Here is a 17,512-nt window from a genome sequence, read left to right on the forward strand (position 1 = left end):
GGCGAGCAGGCCGCATCGCTAGGCCTAACGTAGGCGCCGCGATTACGGCGTGACAGCATCGCGTGCCGCACATGCCCACTGCACTGCTACCGTGACGATGGCTGCCCGAGACCCCTGCCTGCTGCATCATTGGACGAAACCACACCAGCCGCCGCTATGGATCAAGAACTGACTCAAGAACTGACTCAAGAACGAAGACGGGACTTGGTTTCTCGTGGCCCGAAAGCGCAAGAAACAGGTCCAAGTTACGTCGAGCTTGCCACCCAACACCGAACCCGCACAGCAGGACCACCTACATATGACATTGCGCAATAAGAGCTCGCAGCTGCCCCCGCTACCGATCGACGATTTAAAAGTAGTCTTCTGACCAAGAGATGGACTGAATCTCGGTGAGTGGCCGCAGCACTCTATAGCCAGAGCTATAGGCACAGCGGCTCAATTAAACGAGAGCACGCTCCACCAGCTAACCATCTGCATACGCCGAGAGCAGAACGTCGCAGTGGTCAGCACACCGGACGAAGAACTAGCGGCAAGACTGCAGCTGATCGAGTCTATATACCTGGAAAACAAGCAGTACGAGGTTCAGGCCTATGTGGCTGCTCCGGATGCTTCCTGCAAAGGAGTCATCTCCGGCATAGAAAAGAACACAACGCCGACAACGCCGATTACAAATATCCGATCACCGATGCCTCAGGTCCTGCGTGCAAGAATGATAGGAAATTCAGCCATGGCCATCATCACATTCTCTGGCATTCGGGTTTCCTGGTACATCTACTATTATGGAGCAGAATACCGGTGCTACATTCATAAACCCCGACAGCAGCTGTGCAACGTGTGCCTCTCTACGGGTCATCGAGCAGAGGTTTGCCCAACCACGGATAAACCCCGGTGTGCTGCGTGCGGAACTTCCAACCCCTCCGAAGGACATGATTGCATGCTGAAATGTTTTCATTGTGGTGGTGAGCACCCCACCACTGACTCTCGATGTCCTGTAAGGGAATGCAAACCATTTAACAAGAGCCATATTTTCCGGGACAAGCAGAAAATGGCGGAGCAACAATTCCAGCACGACAAGAAGTCCTGCAAGGTAACGACATTCGACGGCGCGGCACCTGCGACTACTGATGCAACACATGGTTGTCCTCGCTACCGATCCCGGGGACACAGCCAGTCCCAAAGTCGCAGTAGGTCCAGGGTCCGCAGACCGTCCAAGGACCAGAAGGAACCACGTGGCCGAAGCCGATCTGGGAGCCGCAGCCTGACGCAGCAGAAACAGCCACCAAAGGAACCTCAGGCCGCGTGGACGAAAACGCCCGACCATCACACCAGGAAGGCGACAGCAGTGAGTTGGTCAGTGCAGTTTCCCCCTCTTTCCTCCTCCCTTTCTTCACCTCCGTCCGCACAGCAAACAAACAAACAAAACAAACTGTCTCCCACAGCGACGCTTTCACTCACCCAGACACACACACTCGCACCTGAGAAACTCCCTCACAATTCCTGCACCAAACAAGAAGAGTGCGAAATGATAGAGGAAATGGCAACTGTTTTAAGAGCGGAGATGCAAAAAATGAAGGAAGAGATCATGGCTGATGTCAAGCACATGCTACAACAGGTCATACAACAAGCCATGACTGACATGAAACGATTCATCAGTGCAACTTTTAGCTCAACTTTCAGCAATCAAAACGACTCACTTCCACATGACACTAACGCCACTAGAGAACCAAGAAGGTTCTTATACCTTATACCCGTCCGGCTCGTACAACAACACCTGCCCTCACCAGCGAGGCGGTATCAACCAATCATGGCCAGCAAACCTAAGAGGCGCACTACCACCACCTTCCGGGTGTGGCAATGGAATTGTAGAGGGTACCGAAGGAAGAAGGGTTCCCTCACACAGTTCCTAGCCACACGTCCTCACCCACCCGACGTTATAGCACTTCAAGAAGTACATTGCACTCCCACACTCAGTGGATACAATGCATACACCGACAAGCATGACACCACCAAACAACCACTAGCTGCCACCCTTGGGTCCAAACAAATCACAGTGACCGAGCACACGTACGCTCGACAGCTCCCACATTCCGCATGTGCTCTTAGAAATTGTACCTAGGAATCAATATTAAATCAGCTTGTTTTTGCTTAATATCTACAGTGCACCCAAATCGCGACGAGACGACTTCGGACAACTTTTTTCGGCCGCCAGTAAACAAGCGAAAAGATTGATTATTCTGGGAGATTTCAATGCATCCCACCCAGCCTGGGGGTACCAAACAGAAACTTCAAAAGGCCGCCATCTAGCCCACGCCATGAACCTTCATCAATTCACTCTGCTGACAGAACCTGACAAACCAACCAGAACGGGCAACAGTGTAAGCAGGGATACATGCCCTGACCTAACAATGGTCAAGGGGTTGACTCAATGCACCTGGAACAAACTAATGGAGAATCTGGGCAGTGACCACAGCATTCTAGCCACAGACGTCCAACTGGTGGCCATACGCACCCCAGAACGTTCAATTAAAATAACAAACTGGGACACTTTCCGGCGCAACAGAACCAAATCTGAACAACACGACCCGCCATCTCTACGCGAGTGGACACAACAGCTACAAGCAGATTTTAAAGCAGCTATCAAGCAACTTACTGCAACAACGGAGACACTGGATGTGGACAGACATCTGCTCTATCTTTGGGATGCTCGAAGAGGCCTGACCAAACGATGGAAGAGGCAGAGGCACAACCGTTGGCTGAAACAAAGAATCGCCCGGATCACAGCAGAAGCTTAAGAACACGCCACCAGCCTCACTAATAGCAATTGGCACAACCTCTGCGACCGCATTAATGGCACACAAAGTAGTTCCAAAACGTGGTCCCTCCTCAAAGCACTACTTGACCCAACGCACACAAACACGCACACAATAAACACAGTCCACACTATCATCCACAAAGAACAAATGAATGATGACGCGCCCCTCCAAACACTGCAACAAAGATACATTGCTACAGGCCACCGACCGGAGTACAAAGACTATCCACATGAGGAAAAAACCCAATTGGACGGCGATATTACAGAGACAGAAATGAGGGCAACCCTACACGGCATAAGACGAAACACGGCGCCCGGAGCAGACGGCATTCACTATGCACTACTACACTACCTCGACGACCAAGCCATATGGAAACTCACTGCATACTACAACGAAAATTGGCAAAACGGAACGCTTCCACAGGAATGGCGACACGCCGATATCGCCTTAATTCCGAAACCCGGGAAACCGCTGTCCCTCCAAATTCTCAGACCCATTTCCCTGACTTCGTGTATTGGCAAACTCTTCGAGCACATAGTTCTAAATCGCCTCCAGCCTCACCTCGAAGCGAACCAATTCTTTCCCAATACCTTATTCGGCTATCGACCAGGCCTGTCTGCGCAGGACATACTCCTACAACTTAAGGAGGATGTTGTAGATGGTCCAAGTAAAGCTCAAACAAGAGCCATTCTGGCGTTGGACCTCAAAGGAGCCTCCAATAACGTCTCACATGACCTCATTCTAAACAACCTTGCATTCTCCCGATGTGGAAAGCACATCTATGATTATGTCCGAGCATTTTTATCTGACCGAACAGCCACCATCGGCCTAGGTGATAATCGGTCGGATATCATAAAACTTTCCTGCAAAGGGACTCCCCAGGGTTTGGTTCTCTCACCCACCCCGTTTAACGTGGCGATGGCAAAGCTACCACCGCTCCTCAACAAACTTCTGAACGTGCGCAGAACACCCCGTACGCCGATGATATTACAATCTTGGTGACCACAGTGTCAGACGGCGCCATTCAAGACGCACTACAGGAAGTCGTAAATATAGTTCAAGAGTATGCAACAGCCAGAGGACTCACATGCGCAGCTGAGAAGTCAGAGCTCCTGCTTGTATTCAAAAAACGGAACAAGGCCGATATTCCTCTAGCCATCACATTGCATCTCAATGGCAACGTTATTCCAAGGGTAGACAGACTACGTGTACTAGGATTTCACATACAACACAACGGGAAGGCCACACATACCCTACATGTGCTCCGCCAACAACTTACCCAAATAACGCACATGATAAAGCGCATTACAAACCGCCGACAAGGACTGAAAGAAAAAGACGTACTCCGAATCGTGCAAGCCCTCATAATTAGCCGATTAACCTACCACCTCCCCAATCATAACCTGACTCAGACTGAGACGCACCAGATGGACACCCTCCTCCGTACGACACTAAAGGCAGCGCTGGGACTACCCCAACATGCGTTTACGCAGCTCCTACTACGACTGCGGGTGCACAACCCCATTCGCGAACTAGTTGAAGTTCATCTTAACAGCCCATTGCAACTTCTGCAACGAACAATGCAAGGGTGCCACATTCTATCCCGGCTAGGATACCAAATACCAAGAAAACCACAATGGGAAAACTGCACACTTCTTCCGCTTAGCATTCGCAACATAATTCACGTGGCCCCAATTCCCCAGACTATGCACCCTGACCGTCATAAAGGTTGATGAAAGGCAAGAGCACAAGCCCTGGCTCGCTTATTTGGCGATCACAAATCAAACACTCCAGTCCTATACACCGACGTGGCCCGCTACCCACAGAAACGTGCCCTATGTCTAGTCGTACTAGATAGTGCAGACATTCTGACAGCTTCAGCCACGCTCAACACTGTGGACAGTGGCACGGCGGAAGAGGCTGCTATTGCCCTAGCCATCATACACGCTTCAACCATGCCGGCACCGGATGGACCTATCACAGTGGTCACTGATTCTCAGACCGCCTGCAGGACTTTGGCACAAGAGAGGATGACACCCTACACACACCGCATCCTTACATCATTACACCCCACAGCGTTACACAGGGTGCGTATCGTCTGGACACCTGGACACGCCTCTCTCCATAGTAATGAATGCGCTAATGCGGTAGCCCGAGAGCTCGCTAACCGGGTGCCATTGGAAGAGCTGTCCAACCCAGACGACGCACCGACAGAACCACTGAGCTACACTGAAACTCTACAATATTGCAGAGGTACCAGGAGACACTTCCCTCCACCACATGATTCCCTTAATCGAGAAGATGCCGTCGCGTGGCGACAGCTTCAAACTAATTCATTTCTCTGCCTCTTTTATCTTCACCTCTTTCACCCCACACAATATCCCTCATACTGTCCCTATTGTGGAGCTAAGCCTACAGTATATCATTGCACCTGGCAGTGCCCACACCCTCCGGGCTACTCCCCTATTCCTTCACCTTCCCCTTCCTCCTGGGAGACTGCGCTGACCAGCTCAGACCTGCAAGAGCAGAGACGGCTGATCCGGCAGGCACACGGAGTGGCGCGAGCCACTGGGGCCCTGAACTAAGGGCTCCACCCTGCGAGGAAGTCGCCCAAACTCATGATAAATAAATGTTTTCTTTCTCTCTCTTGGTTATCTGCTTTTGTGCACGTTATGAATGCCCAAGGTTTTGAAGCACCGCCAGAAGATGGAGAGGTTCGGCACTGCCTTGACTCATCTGATCCGGTATCACAATGGAGGTGACGACTTCTTGTATGCAGTTGTGACCAGGGATGAATCACGGTGCCACTACTGCAAGACTGAAACAGGACACAAAGCTTACAGTGGAAACATTCGAATTCACCACTCCAAAGAAAGATTTCCACCAGAAAGGTGTTCTTGAATTTTTTTTTTTCGATCGTCAGGGGCCATTACTGATCGAATTTGATAAACCTGGAGAGACTATTAATCGCTTGCGATATTGTGAAACACCGGATCGGCTGCATGTCGCAATCAACAACAAACGATGTGAAAAATTGAAGAATGGGGTCATGTTGCTCCACGACAATGTCCGTCCCCACCTCGCTGATGTGGTTAACACAGAACTGACAAAGTTCAAGTGACAAACACTGCAACATCCACCATACAGCCCAAACCTATCGCCTTGCGACTTCCACATTTTGGGGCAATTGAAAAAAACAGCTCAAGGGAACCAGATTCGTGTTCGACGATGGTGTGAAAGAGTCAGTTACAGACTCTCTGAAGCAGCAACCCAAGGAGTTTTACAAGATGGGAATCACACGACTCTTTAGTCAGTGGGACAAATGTCTAACTGCTCATGGACACTACATTTAAATAAAGTACCTCGTTTGTCATATATTCACATTTTCTCACTTTCGTTTGACTTGCCCTCATATATTTTGCAGAACTCCTGCTTTCTTTATGTGCTCCGTTGCGACTATAATTTAGGTGCAATTACTCACAATACACGACCGGAGACAGCTGCTCCTGCACAACACATTGAAACAAAGGACAGCGTAATTGAGATTTTTCCTTGGCGGTTGCATATGTACAAAAATGTAAACAAGGTTTTTGAAAGAGAAAGTTTCATTAATATATTTGTCCCCAACTTGTTCATTTCATGACCTCTAGATTTATCATATCAGCGGCATGCACTGCTTTGCTGGTTTCGAAGTGATGTAGTTAGTTCATGTGATATTTTCTTTACCTATTATATCTTTGCAGCATCTTTGGCAATGAGAATGCAGCTATTATTCGTGTAATTTATCCATTGACAAATTTTATAAGAAGGAGGCCGGGCTGCAACACCGGTTCACCCTTACCTCCAAGGGGGTTCGACTCCCACCAAAGGTTGCGGGTTTGATTCCCACCAAAGGTAGTAGGTTCAACTGTAAACTTTCATGATCAGGATTGGAATCAAACTTGAAGATACGGCCACTTCGCCCATATCTCCATGTTCAGTTGTGGGTTCAAGTGCCTTGATCAGCTTCGCTTTAATTAACACCAAAGGTCGTGGGTTTGACTTTCACCAAAAGTCGTTGGTTGGACTCTCAACCTTCACAATGTCAATCGGAATCCAACTTGGAGAAACAGCCATTTCACCCATATCTCCAAGCGGGTTTGACTGCCATCGAAGGTTGTGGATACGAGATCCTTAACTATCTCTATCTTGATTATCTGCCCTTGATTAACTTTGCCTTAATTAACACCAGAGGCTGTGAGTTCGACTCCCACCAAAAGTCATGGGTTCGAGTGCCTTAATTCAGTTTCAGTTTCAGTTTATTGATGCGCTTGAAATGTTTTACAGAAAAAGTAACTCTAGGAGGTCCTATAGTCAAAGACTGGGGAGGGACCTCCAACAGTACCAATTAAAACCAAAGGTCGTGGATTCGACCGTCAATGGTGGCATGATCAATTTTGGTGCTATTAAATTTTGGTCCCACCAAATGCCAAGGATTTGACTCCAACCAAAGGTCGTGGGCTCAACTGCCACCAAAGGCCGTGGGTTCAACTATCAACAATGGCACCATCAATGTTGGTGCCATTGATATTTGGTCCCACCAAAGTTCGTGGATTTGACTCCAACCAAAGGTCGTGGGCTCAACTCCCACCAAAGGCCGTGGGTTCAACTATCAACAGTGGCACCATCAATGTTGGTACCATTGACTTTTGGTCCCACCAAAGATCGTGGGTTTGGGTGCCATAATGAACTATATCTTAATTAGCTTCGCCTTAATTAGCACCAAAGGTAATGGGTTTGACTACCACCAAAGGTTGTTGGTTCGACCGTCAGTGGTGGCTCTATCAATTTTGGTGCCACTGAATTTTTGTCCCACCAAAGGTCGAGCATTCCACTCCCACCAAAAGTCAAGGGTCTTAATTAAATTTGCCTTAATTAACACCACAAGTAGTTGATTCGACTCCCACCAAAGGTAGAGGGTTCGACTCCCTATGAATTTTGGTGCCATAACGCCAGACGGTGTAACACCGGACATCTGATTTTTTGTCCCATGAATCATCTAAGGCTTTCGCTTTTTTATTTATTTTATTATTTATTTATTTATCAATACTGTAGGTCTTCTGCAGACCCATACAGGGAGCGGGCTTTCATCATCATAGGCATGTAATAATATACATCAAGTTCTCAAAAAGACAACAGGAAAACATGAGGTAGATCAGAACACTTCAACAACAAGTGCATCAATATATTATTACATACATGGTTACGCCTCGCGTACACGAAAACAGAAAATCTAGCATTATGTATCGTATGCTATACATAAGAAAAATGTACACACGAGAATAATACAACACTACAAGATACTTTCTGGGGTTTTACAACAAGAAAAGTTATACAGGGTCAGGAAAACAGGAAAAGTAGTTATACAGGGGAAAATGTACACACGAAAATAATACAACACTACAAGATACTTTCTGGGGTTTTACAACAAGAAAAGTAGTTATACAGGGTCCATTAGCTGCTCCACTAGAGAACAAAACTGATCTAAATTTGGATTATTTACAGCTTCGCTTGGTAGTGCATTCCAAGCGTTCACAGCGCGAGGGAAGTAGGAAAACTTAAACGTATTGCAATGCATATTAAATGGCCGGACGCACTTATCGTGGTTTGTCCTACTAGACCGACGGCCAGGCGGATGAATATAGTTGTCTTTTCCGATTTTGATGTGTCCATTAAAGAGGAGATAAAAAAACTTCATAGATGCAACATGACGCCAGCAGGAAAGAGTTGCCAAATGCGCTTGATTGCGCATGTCCGTTACACTGTCGTGCCAAGAATACTTTGAATAGATAAACCTAAGAGCCCTGTTCTGTAATCTTTCAAGCTTATCACGAAGGTACTTTTGATGAGGGTCCCACACTATGCTTCCGTATTCTAAAATAGGTCAGACCAGAGTTTTATAGGCAGTTAATTTTACGGCCTGAGGTGCTTTACTCAGTCTTCTGTGTAGGAACCCTAATTGCTTAATATGTGTTTGTATGATAACACTTGTACCAACACAAGACATCAGATTTAACTTCATTCCTTACACATACAGCAACCAGCACTGTGGAATATAGAACAAAAATTTTGTTGAACGTTACAGACACAACACTGCTTCTGGTGGGTGCTCTTATGTAACAGAAAGCCTCTTCTGACATGCAAAGGGCATGCAGCAAGTGAGCATACCGGCATAGCTGAGCGACCTCCTGCTTCTGGTTAAAGAGGCCTCTGTTGAGAGCACAGAGCTCGCGCTCTATCAGCAACGAGTTGGGCATCAGAGCATAGGCTCGCCGCTGCAGCTTAGCCGCCTCCTCAAACTCTCCGAGCATGCGCAGCCCTACCGCGCACCGGTACAGTGCCTTGGCAGAATCGGGGTCCAGCTGGAGTGCACGCCGCGCACTGGCCACTGCCTGCAGGCGATTGAGGAACTGTGTGTCTTTCAAGCATGACAAACACTCAAAGGGTACACGTGGAGCTAACCTGTTGTGCTCTCTCCATGTTTCTAGTGACTAAGGATGCAGAGCAACTAGATGCCAACAGCTCCTACCGCCAAATGTGTTACCGGCAAGGCCGTCTTCAGAGCTGCTTGACCTCAATTGCAAACTTGGCATAGTGCAACGCCGCAGTGTTCAGCGAAATTTTTCCATGCCACTGTAATAGTAGCAAGGCAAGGAGCTGCTGGTCCACACAACCCTAACAATCTCTGGCTGTTGTGATCAAGCATTCACTTAACACTCTTGCAATTCAATAGGCTAAAGTGGAGCACCCTGTCTTGTTACTTCGATGGCAGTACTTATTTATTTTCTCTTCGTATTTACTGCTGGGTTGCTCTAAATTACCTGCACTGTTAGAGACAGCAGCAATTCTATGTGCATGTATCACAAGAATTCCCAGGCATGCCACTCTGACTGTGGAACTCATTTGCCACATTTAAAGCCAGTACGGGAATGACTTTCAGTGCAGTGTCTTTCAGCCTAAGCACATCCAGAGTATTATAACCACCTCGGGTGCTATGCATACTGTTGTACACTTCAAGATGACATTTCAAGACCAGAAGTACCAATAAAGATAACAATGTCTAAAATGCATCGCATACATCTTCTTGTACAGACCTGCATGCATTACATGCTTGCTCATTTATAGAAAAGTGAGAACCACACTGGGTAGCACTAAACTTATTTCTCAATCTTAGCTGGGCAACTTCTCTGTTTCAGTGCCAGCTTTTTAGCTTTAACCAAAGTGAGAGTTAAAGCAGCTCATGGCAGAGCACAGAATACATGATTATGAGACCAACAGTTTCCAGTCATCAGTTGTGTTTGGCCACGAGAATGTTTGTGTTCTAATTACATGGTAATTAGAAAAGAATATTTGAACAAGTATTACCTAAGTTTATAAGTTACAGGGCATGACTTCCGATTTTAAAGCCGTTATTTTTAAACGCCCCTTTCAGTCATTTTCAATATGCTATGTCATATATAATTATTTGTCATATATAATTATATAATTATATATAATTATATAAATATATAATTATTTTTGTTCGCTATACTAGAACCGTGTACGCAAAATATGGAAAGTGCCGCATGATTTAGTGTGCCAAGACAGCAGTGGCCCAAAAAGTTGTTTCAACGAGTTAACACCACGCATTGCCTGACTCTGCAATTGTGTGGTCATTGTGTAAACTGCTACTGACATTCAGAGGGCGCAGCTCACAATCAATGAAAGCCAGCACCAACACTGACAACTGCACACTTCAAGGCAACTGCTGAGTCAGGCAGTGAGCGGAGTTAGTTCCTTCAAATAACTTTTCAGGCCTCTGATGCTGTAGCTAAGGGCGCTCAAACATGTGGCATTTTTCATATATTTTGCATGCTACCAGTAAAGCATGGAAAAAATAATTACACAGGATGCAGTGCAGTGGTGACCACTGAATGGGATGCTTTAGGAAGCAATAACAGCTTTTCGATCAGATAAAAAGAATGAGAAACTTGTTTACATAACCTTTTCTAATTATAAAGGCAATCAGTACACAAATATTATCTTGGCGGCAGAGGAGACCTCCTGAAAAAGCATTATTTATCCCAAAACTGCATACTCTATTAGCCTCTTCAGCAACTTCCCAGTGACAACTATGACATCCCATGGATATCCCATGACATCCCATGGACCTCCAGTGCTGGGACATAAATATCCTAGGGATGTGTTGAATATGTCCAGCAGACATCCCTCACAATTGTTTGGCCTGTTGGATTTCTGAAGTTGGAAGTTTCTTCCAGGACACATGGTAGTTTCCCCTGCCCAGGTCGCTGTCCAGAAACCTCCAATGCTCTCCGGACAGAGATGCTGCATACTGAAGAGCACTGACGCTTGGTGAAGGAAAAATTAACTTGGTTTATTTCACATTTTTGCCGGCATTAGGTCAAGAAGGAAAATAAATAATATGCAAAGAAATATGAGACGGCAGCAAAACGCGCGCTGGGCTTGAAAATTTTCAGGAAGTGCCTCCTCACACCTTCGCACTGCAGCTTTTTATGCCCTTTTCTCCCGCCGGAAGGAAAAAGGGCTTTTTCTCTTTGGGGTCTCCACCCACTCCCCAACATGTGACATCAGCTCAGCAGTCATGGTGGCCTCCAGCTCTCTGGGTGGTTCTTGGAAGGCAAACAACGGAGTGGGGTCAACATTCAGGCCACTTATCCAAGAGCATATGCACTTAGGGGGATGCGAGCCTGACAAACCACACAAGCATAGGTTGCTGATGAACAATGGTGTGCAGTGCGACGTCGAGTCATTCTTGGCCCCGAGCAGTGGTAGTAAGTGCCCAGCTGTCACTTGGCTAGCCGTGTCGAATACCTGGGAGTGCAGTTGCGACAGCGGGTGATTCCTGGCTAGAAGCAGAGGAAGCAGATGCTCGGCTGTCCGTATCTAATGGGCCACATTTTTTGTGTCCCGTGGACATCACTAGCATGTCTGCGAGCGACATTGCGGGGACATGATGTGTACTATCGGCCAAAAAAGTAAACAAACCACGGCTTAGGTGACCGGAGCGGCTGCGGGGCCACACTGGGGCACTGCTATCTGCAGTGTTATGCAAGCGTGTCGTCAACCGACAGCAGGAAGCATATCTCGTGACGACACCTCGAGCAACAACATACTGCCCATCACCGTGACGTCACCGTAGTAACATATAAAGATGATGCACGCAAAATAAAGAGGCTTTTTCCGCTTATGTTACCGAGACGTTCACTCGAAACACAACAGTGGCAACGAGGGTGGGATCGACGCGGTAGGGGAGTGCCTTGAAGTGTGTCTACTGAAACAGGCAGTGATGGCACCGGGGCAAGCGCCCACACTCACAGAAGAGGAAGGAGGCCGGTCCATCTATAAGGTGCACTTAGATGCTTACTTTCGATCACAAGATATCACGGATACAGCAAAACAACGAGCACTGCTGGTGGCCGCTCTGTCCAACACCGCTGTCAAGGTACTTCAGGGATGATGCCAACCAAAAGCGTGAACGACCTCACATACAGCAATGTCATCAAGCATCTACAGAGCCACTATGAGCCACAAGTCAACGAAACAGCAGCCAGTTACCGGTTTTTTATGCACACACAAGCAGAAGGTGAAAGAGCTTGGGATTTCGTAGCCGCACTTCGTCGCATGGCCGAAGACTGTAATTTGGGCAACATGTTGCACCGCATCGTGCTGCGGGACAGCACAGTATAGAAGCATAGACATAAGACGTCTATTGTTGACATGTAGGTCCCTGTTGTTGAAGGAAGCAGAAGACTTTGCAATTTCTGCTGAGGCCACAGCAGAAAACGTGCAGCACATGCAGAGACTACCCTCCCAGGAGGCAGGCATAGCTAATTTTGTTCAGTAGGTCCACTCACGTCCGCAGTCTAGGAAACCAAGCGGGCTACCATGCAATGAGCACCGGCCTTGCACCCGATGTAGCGCATCCTCACACCAAGCAGATGATTGCCATCATCTCAGAACAGTGTGCCATCGGTGCCGGAAGTGCAGTCACTTAGCTCAAATGTGTAGAGCTTCGGACAAAGGCATTAAGGGGAGACGACACGCGTATGTGCTTTCTCAAAGCCCAGAAGATAATTCAGAAAACTGCGAAGCCTTGTACATGCTGATTGCACATCAAGCAACGAACAGCTCACGTTAAGCCTATTCTTCGCCAAATAAGTTGGAACGGAGTGCCGCTCAGAATGTTGGTAGACAGGGGGTCACCTATGAGTGTGATTCCACATGCCGTGTTCGAGCAACATTGAGGCAAGTGGCCACATCTGCAGGCAACAACAATGAAGCTGTTGTGTTTCAAGGGCCCACTTCCTATCACTGGGAAATTACAACTCAATGCGACCATGGGTTGCGCGACAATTCAAGCAGAACTGGTCTTCGTTGATTCTTTGGGACCGACGCTTTGCGGCCGTGACACTACCCAAAGCTTCAATACAGCAGGTGTACTGGTACTCACTGAAAATGCTGTGGCATGCGTACAAGCAGACAATACAGTCCGAAGGTTGGACACCTTGTTTTCAAAGTAGAATGACGTCTTTGCTCTAGGTCTGGGTTTGCTTCGAGGACAACCGGTCCACCTGACCATCAGACAAGATGCCAGGGCTCAGTTTTGTAAAGCTCGGATGGTGTCTTACGTGCTCAAGCAAATGGTGTCAGAAGAAATAGATAGGCTAGTCAACGAAGAGGTGTTATCATCGGTGAAATCTTCTAAATGGGCCACAGCTGTCGTGCCTGTAGTCAAGAAGGATGGGCGGCTGCGGTTGCGCGATGACTTCCATCTTGCGGTGAATGCTGCGACCCTTATGAACCAATATCCACTGCCGCGGGTTGACGATATCCTTACGAATCTCAACGGTGGAGAAGTTTTCTGCACCTCGGATTTGCGGAACGCCTATAATCAGCTGCCCCTAGACAAAGAATCGAAGGAGCTAGCCGTTCTGAACACTCACAAGGGTCTATACTGTTTCAACAGACTGGCCTTCGGGGTGTCGTCAGAGCCGGCAATCTTCCAGCGACGCATGGAAGCCATGCTCAGCGAGATCCCCAGGGTGCAAGTGTATCTAGACGACATTATTGTAACTGAAAAGGCGAACGACTACATGATCCTGGAGCAAAAGCTACAGCATCTGAGGGAACAAGGCTTGCATCTAAGGCATGAGAAGTGCAAGTTCCAGCAAGAGCAAGTTACGTTTCTTGGGCACTGCACTGATAGCAACGGCCTACGCCCTAAAATCAATAACATCACAGCGCTGCTTGACGCCCTACGACCCACCACAATGAGTGAACTAAAAGCATTTTTGGGCCTTTTAAATTACTATGGCAAGTTCTTGCCACATGTGTCAACTTTACTAGCGCCCTTATATGCATTGTTGGCAAAGGGCGGGAAGTGGTTCTGGGGCAAACAGCAGCAGACTGCTTTCGAAGCAGCCAAGGAGGCAGTGAAGAATGCAAAACTTCTGGTGCATTTTGACCCAAACAAGCCCCTTCGTTTAGAGTGTGACACATCAGCAGTAGGTCTGGGAGCAGTGTTGTCGTATCGAGTTGGCGGCGTTGACTACCCTATAGGATTTAACTCACGAACCCTAACGAAAGCTGAGAATAACTATTCCCAGCTAGAGAAGGAGGCCATTGCTCTCGTGTTCAGCGTGACAAAGTTTAGAGACCAGCTGTATGGGAACCACTTTGAGCTGATAACAGACCGCAATACTGTAACGGGACTGTTCAGCCCGGACAAGGTGATTCCACCAATGGCCGCTACCCGCATTCAGCGTTGGGCCTTGCTGTTGGGCGGATATCGGTACAGTCTGGCCTACCATAAGGGATCCGAAAACGTGAATGCCGATGCCTTCAGCCAACTCCCTATTCCCCTGAGGCAGCCCGATAAAAAACAGGAAGATGCACCCGAGTATGTATTCTACGCTGAGACTGTGAATGTGACACCCATCAGTGCCAAAGAGTTGGCGGCTATAACCATGCGTGATCCTATGTTACAGCAAGCGTGGAAATTAATCCTGCAGGGCTGGCCAACCTACCTGACAGAGACAGAGGGGCGGTTCCGGCCTTTCTTTCAGAAAAAGTGTGAGTTGACTAAGTCCTGGGGCACTATAATGTAAAACTATTCCAAACTTTCCTATTCCATTTCTGCAATCGGCCCTCCGCGATTGGTTAAAAACTTTTTTGGACCATCACCACTTCACCTGGCCATCACGCGGCGTCACAAAAACCACAATAGCTCCCCATCTGATATGACGTGTACACGCTGATTGTCATGATTTGACCGAACCAAAGGAACATAGTTATTTCTGATTCGACACCTTTTCGCCATTAGCCGTCGGCTATTGGTAAAAAGATTTTGGGCTGCACCCACTTCACCTACCTGTCATGCGACGTCACAAAACTGCAAAAACTTACTGCGTCAAAGTGACGTGTACCCATTAAAGAAGCATTAATATGCCGAACAAAACTGAATTTTTTTCTGAATAACCTCAGGTTGCCCCGTTCCAAAAGGAATAAAAGATGGCTGCCGCCGATCGCTTCGCACTGGCTATTCGCGCCTGCCGGAGAGCATCAGTTTATTTTCGTACAATAAATTTTTCTGCGTGGCCGTGTAACCTTTTCGAGCACTTTCGGCAAGTTTATAACCTTGCTCTGCCAACTCTTCTTTGCTGAGGATCCATGTTAGTGTCATTCTTAAGCTTCCGTTTCATGCCGCCACGATTTTCGACCAGCCACCTCAAGCTCAGTAAGGGAAAGCGGACCAATGCGGATGCCGGCATCACCCTCTTAATCCGGTTATCGATTTTCAGTGCAGTGGCTCGGCCCCATCGAATCCCTCTCCACTTGAGCGTGCTCACTTCTTGTCAGCGAATTAGATAAGACAAGCCGCCCAGTGTAGGCAATCTTATTCATTTTTCAAGGAAACAAAAGTGACCTCCTATGAATGAGGACAGCATTTGATTTGTCTGTTCAGACAACACTGCGGGTGACTGCTAGATGCTTGCGTCGGTGGTTACGCAAATATGACGTCAGGAGATTAGAATAAAAACATATTGGAATAGTTTTACGTTATAGGACCCCTGACCTCATTTACTGGGGACAGAATAGTAGTGCCGTCAGCGGCTGCTGCAGGTCTTCTGAGGCTCCTTCATGAAATACACCCAGGAATGGCTGTGATGAAAAACCCTGCACAAACAATTTTTTGGTACGCAGGGCTCGATGCCAACATCAAGAGGATGTCACGCGAGTGTGAGACATGTGCACAATCCAGTACGATGCCTCCTGCGCAGATACTAACACCGTGGCCTGAAACAGGCCAGAAATAGTCTTCGGTGCACATTGAATATGAAGGCCCCGTCAAGGGACACATGCTGCTGGTGATCGTGGATGCCGAGACCAAGTGACTAGAGGCCATACCTATGCAGAGTACGACGTCTGAATCCACCGTGGAAGCATTAAGGGCCATATTTGCCAGGTTCGGATTGCCCAATACACTGGTTTCAGATAATGGGCCTCAATTTGTCTCAGCAGAGTTTAAGAAATTCGTAAGAATGAACGGGATCAACCATGTGACGACGGCACCTTACGATCCGCAGTCCAATGGCCTGGTGGGAAATGCAGTCCGCACAATCAAGGAAGGCCTTCAAAAAGCTCAAGGGGCAGCTTCGTTAACTGCCTCAGTCAGCTTTTATTCCGCTACCGACCGACACCTGTGAAGGCTGGGAAGTTTCCATCCGAAGTGCTGTTGGGTTACCAGCTACCAGGCTGGACTGTTGCCTTCCGAGTGCAGGAGATGAACCGCACTTTGATGCGCGCTCGTCTACTATGCCGTTTTTTGCAGGACAGCCAGTGTGACTCGGAAGCTTCCACTGCCGGCCGAGATGGTTGCCTGGAGTTGTCACAAGCACCCAAAGGGCTCAGATGACGACTGTGTCCTCACCAAACAGCAAGCAACGTCGTCATGTGGACCAGCTGTGACCGCGCGACCCCAAGAACTCTGACACAAAGCAGCCAGCTTGCACCACAGCAATCACCACCACTGACCAAACCTCACCCAAGCCAGCCGGCATGGCGAACCCCGCTCCGGCAAATCGCCACCCCCAACCCACCCACTGTAGCTCTGAGCCACAGCCGCTTCGCTGGTCCATCAGGCAACGATGACAACCTCATAGGCTTAATTGGTAAAAGGGAGAGATATGCTGCGTCATGCAAGCATGTCATCAACCGACAGCAGTAAGCATAGCTCGTGATGACACCTCGAGTGACAACATACTGCCTATCATTGTGACGTAACCGTAGTAGCATATAAAGATGATCCACGCAAATTAAAAGAGGCTTTTTCCGCTTGTGTTACCGAGACATTCCCTCGAAACACAACACTATCTCGCTCCGCATGCTGATGACGAGCCCGAGTGACACCAGACTTCACCCTCACTCTCACACAGGGCCTCATCATGCTTGATAAATTTCTAGTGCACCGTTCAGTTGCTCTGCTGCTGACGGTCGCGACGAAGGGGACCATGTATCGCCAATAGTCCTGCACATGGCGCTGTCGTGCAGTAGCAGGTGGCAGCAGGGCATCAAACCACAGCACTGAGAAGGAACGAAAACCCGTTCCGACTGTTGTTTTGCTTATATCCACCTTATCT

The 17,512-nt window shown here is 48.0% G+C and overlaps 1 protein-coding gene across 3 annotated transcripts in view; it reads right to left on the reverse strand.

Moving 5' to 3' along the window:
- The window catches only part of LOC135896246 (inactive peptidyl-prolyl cis-trans isomerase FKBP6-like), an 87,729-nt gene that overhangs the window by 15,081 nt on the left and 55,136 nt on the right, over positions 1–17,512 (reverse strand). For all 3 annotated transcript variants that reach the window (XM_065424606.2, XM_065424604.2, XM_065424605.2), the window contains exon 5: positions 9,021–9,244. In XM_065424606.2, coding sequence (XP_065280678.1) covers positions 9,021–9,244 — 224 coding nt within the window. The remainder of the gene's footprint in view (positions 1–9,020; positions 9,245–17,512) is intronic.

The sequence above is a fragment of the Dermacentor albipictus genome, chromosome 4 (genome assembly GCF_038994185.2).
Source record: "Dermacentor albipictus isolate Rhodes 1998 colony chromosome 4, USDA_Dalb.pri_finalv2, whole genome shotgun sequence".
In the NCBI taxonomy this organism is placed as follows: domain Eukaryota; kingdom Metazoa; phylum Arthropoda; class Arachnida; order Ixodida; family Ixodidae; genus Dermacentor; species Dermacentor albipictus.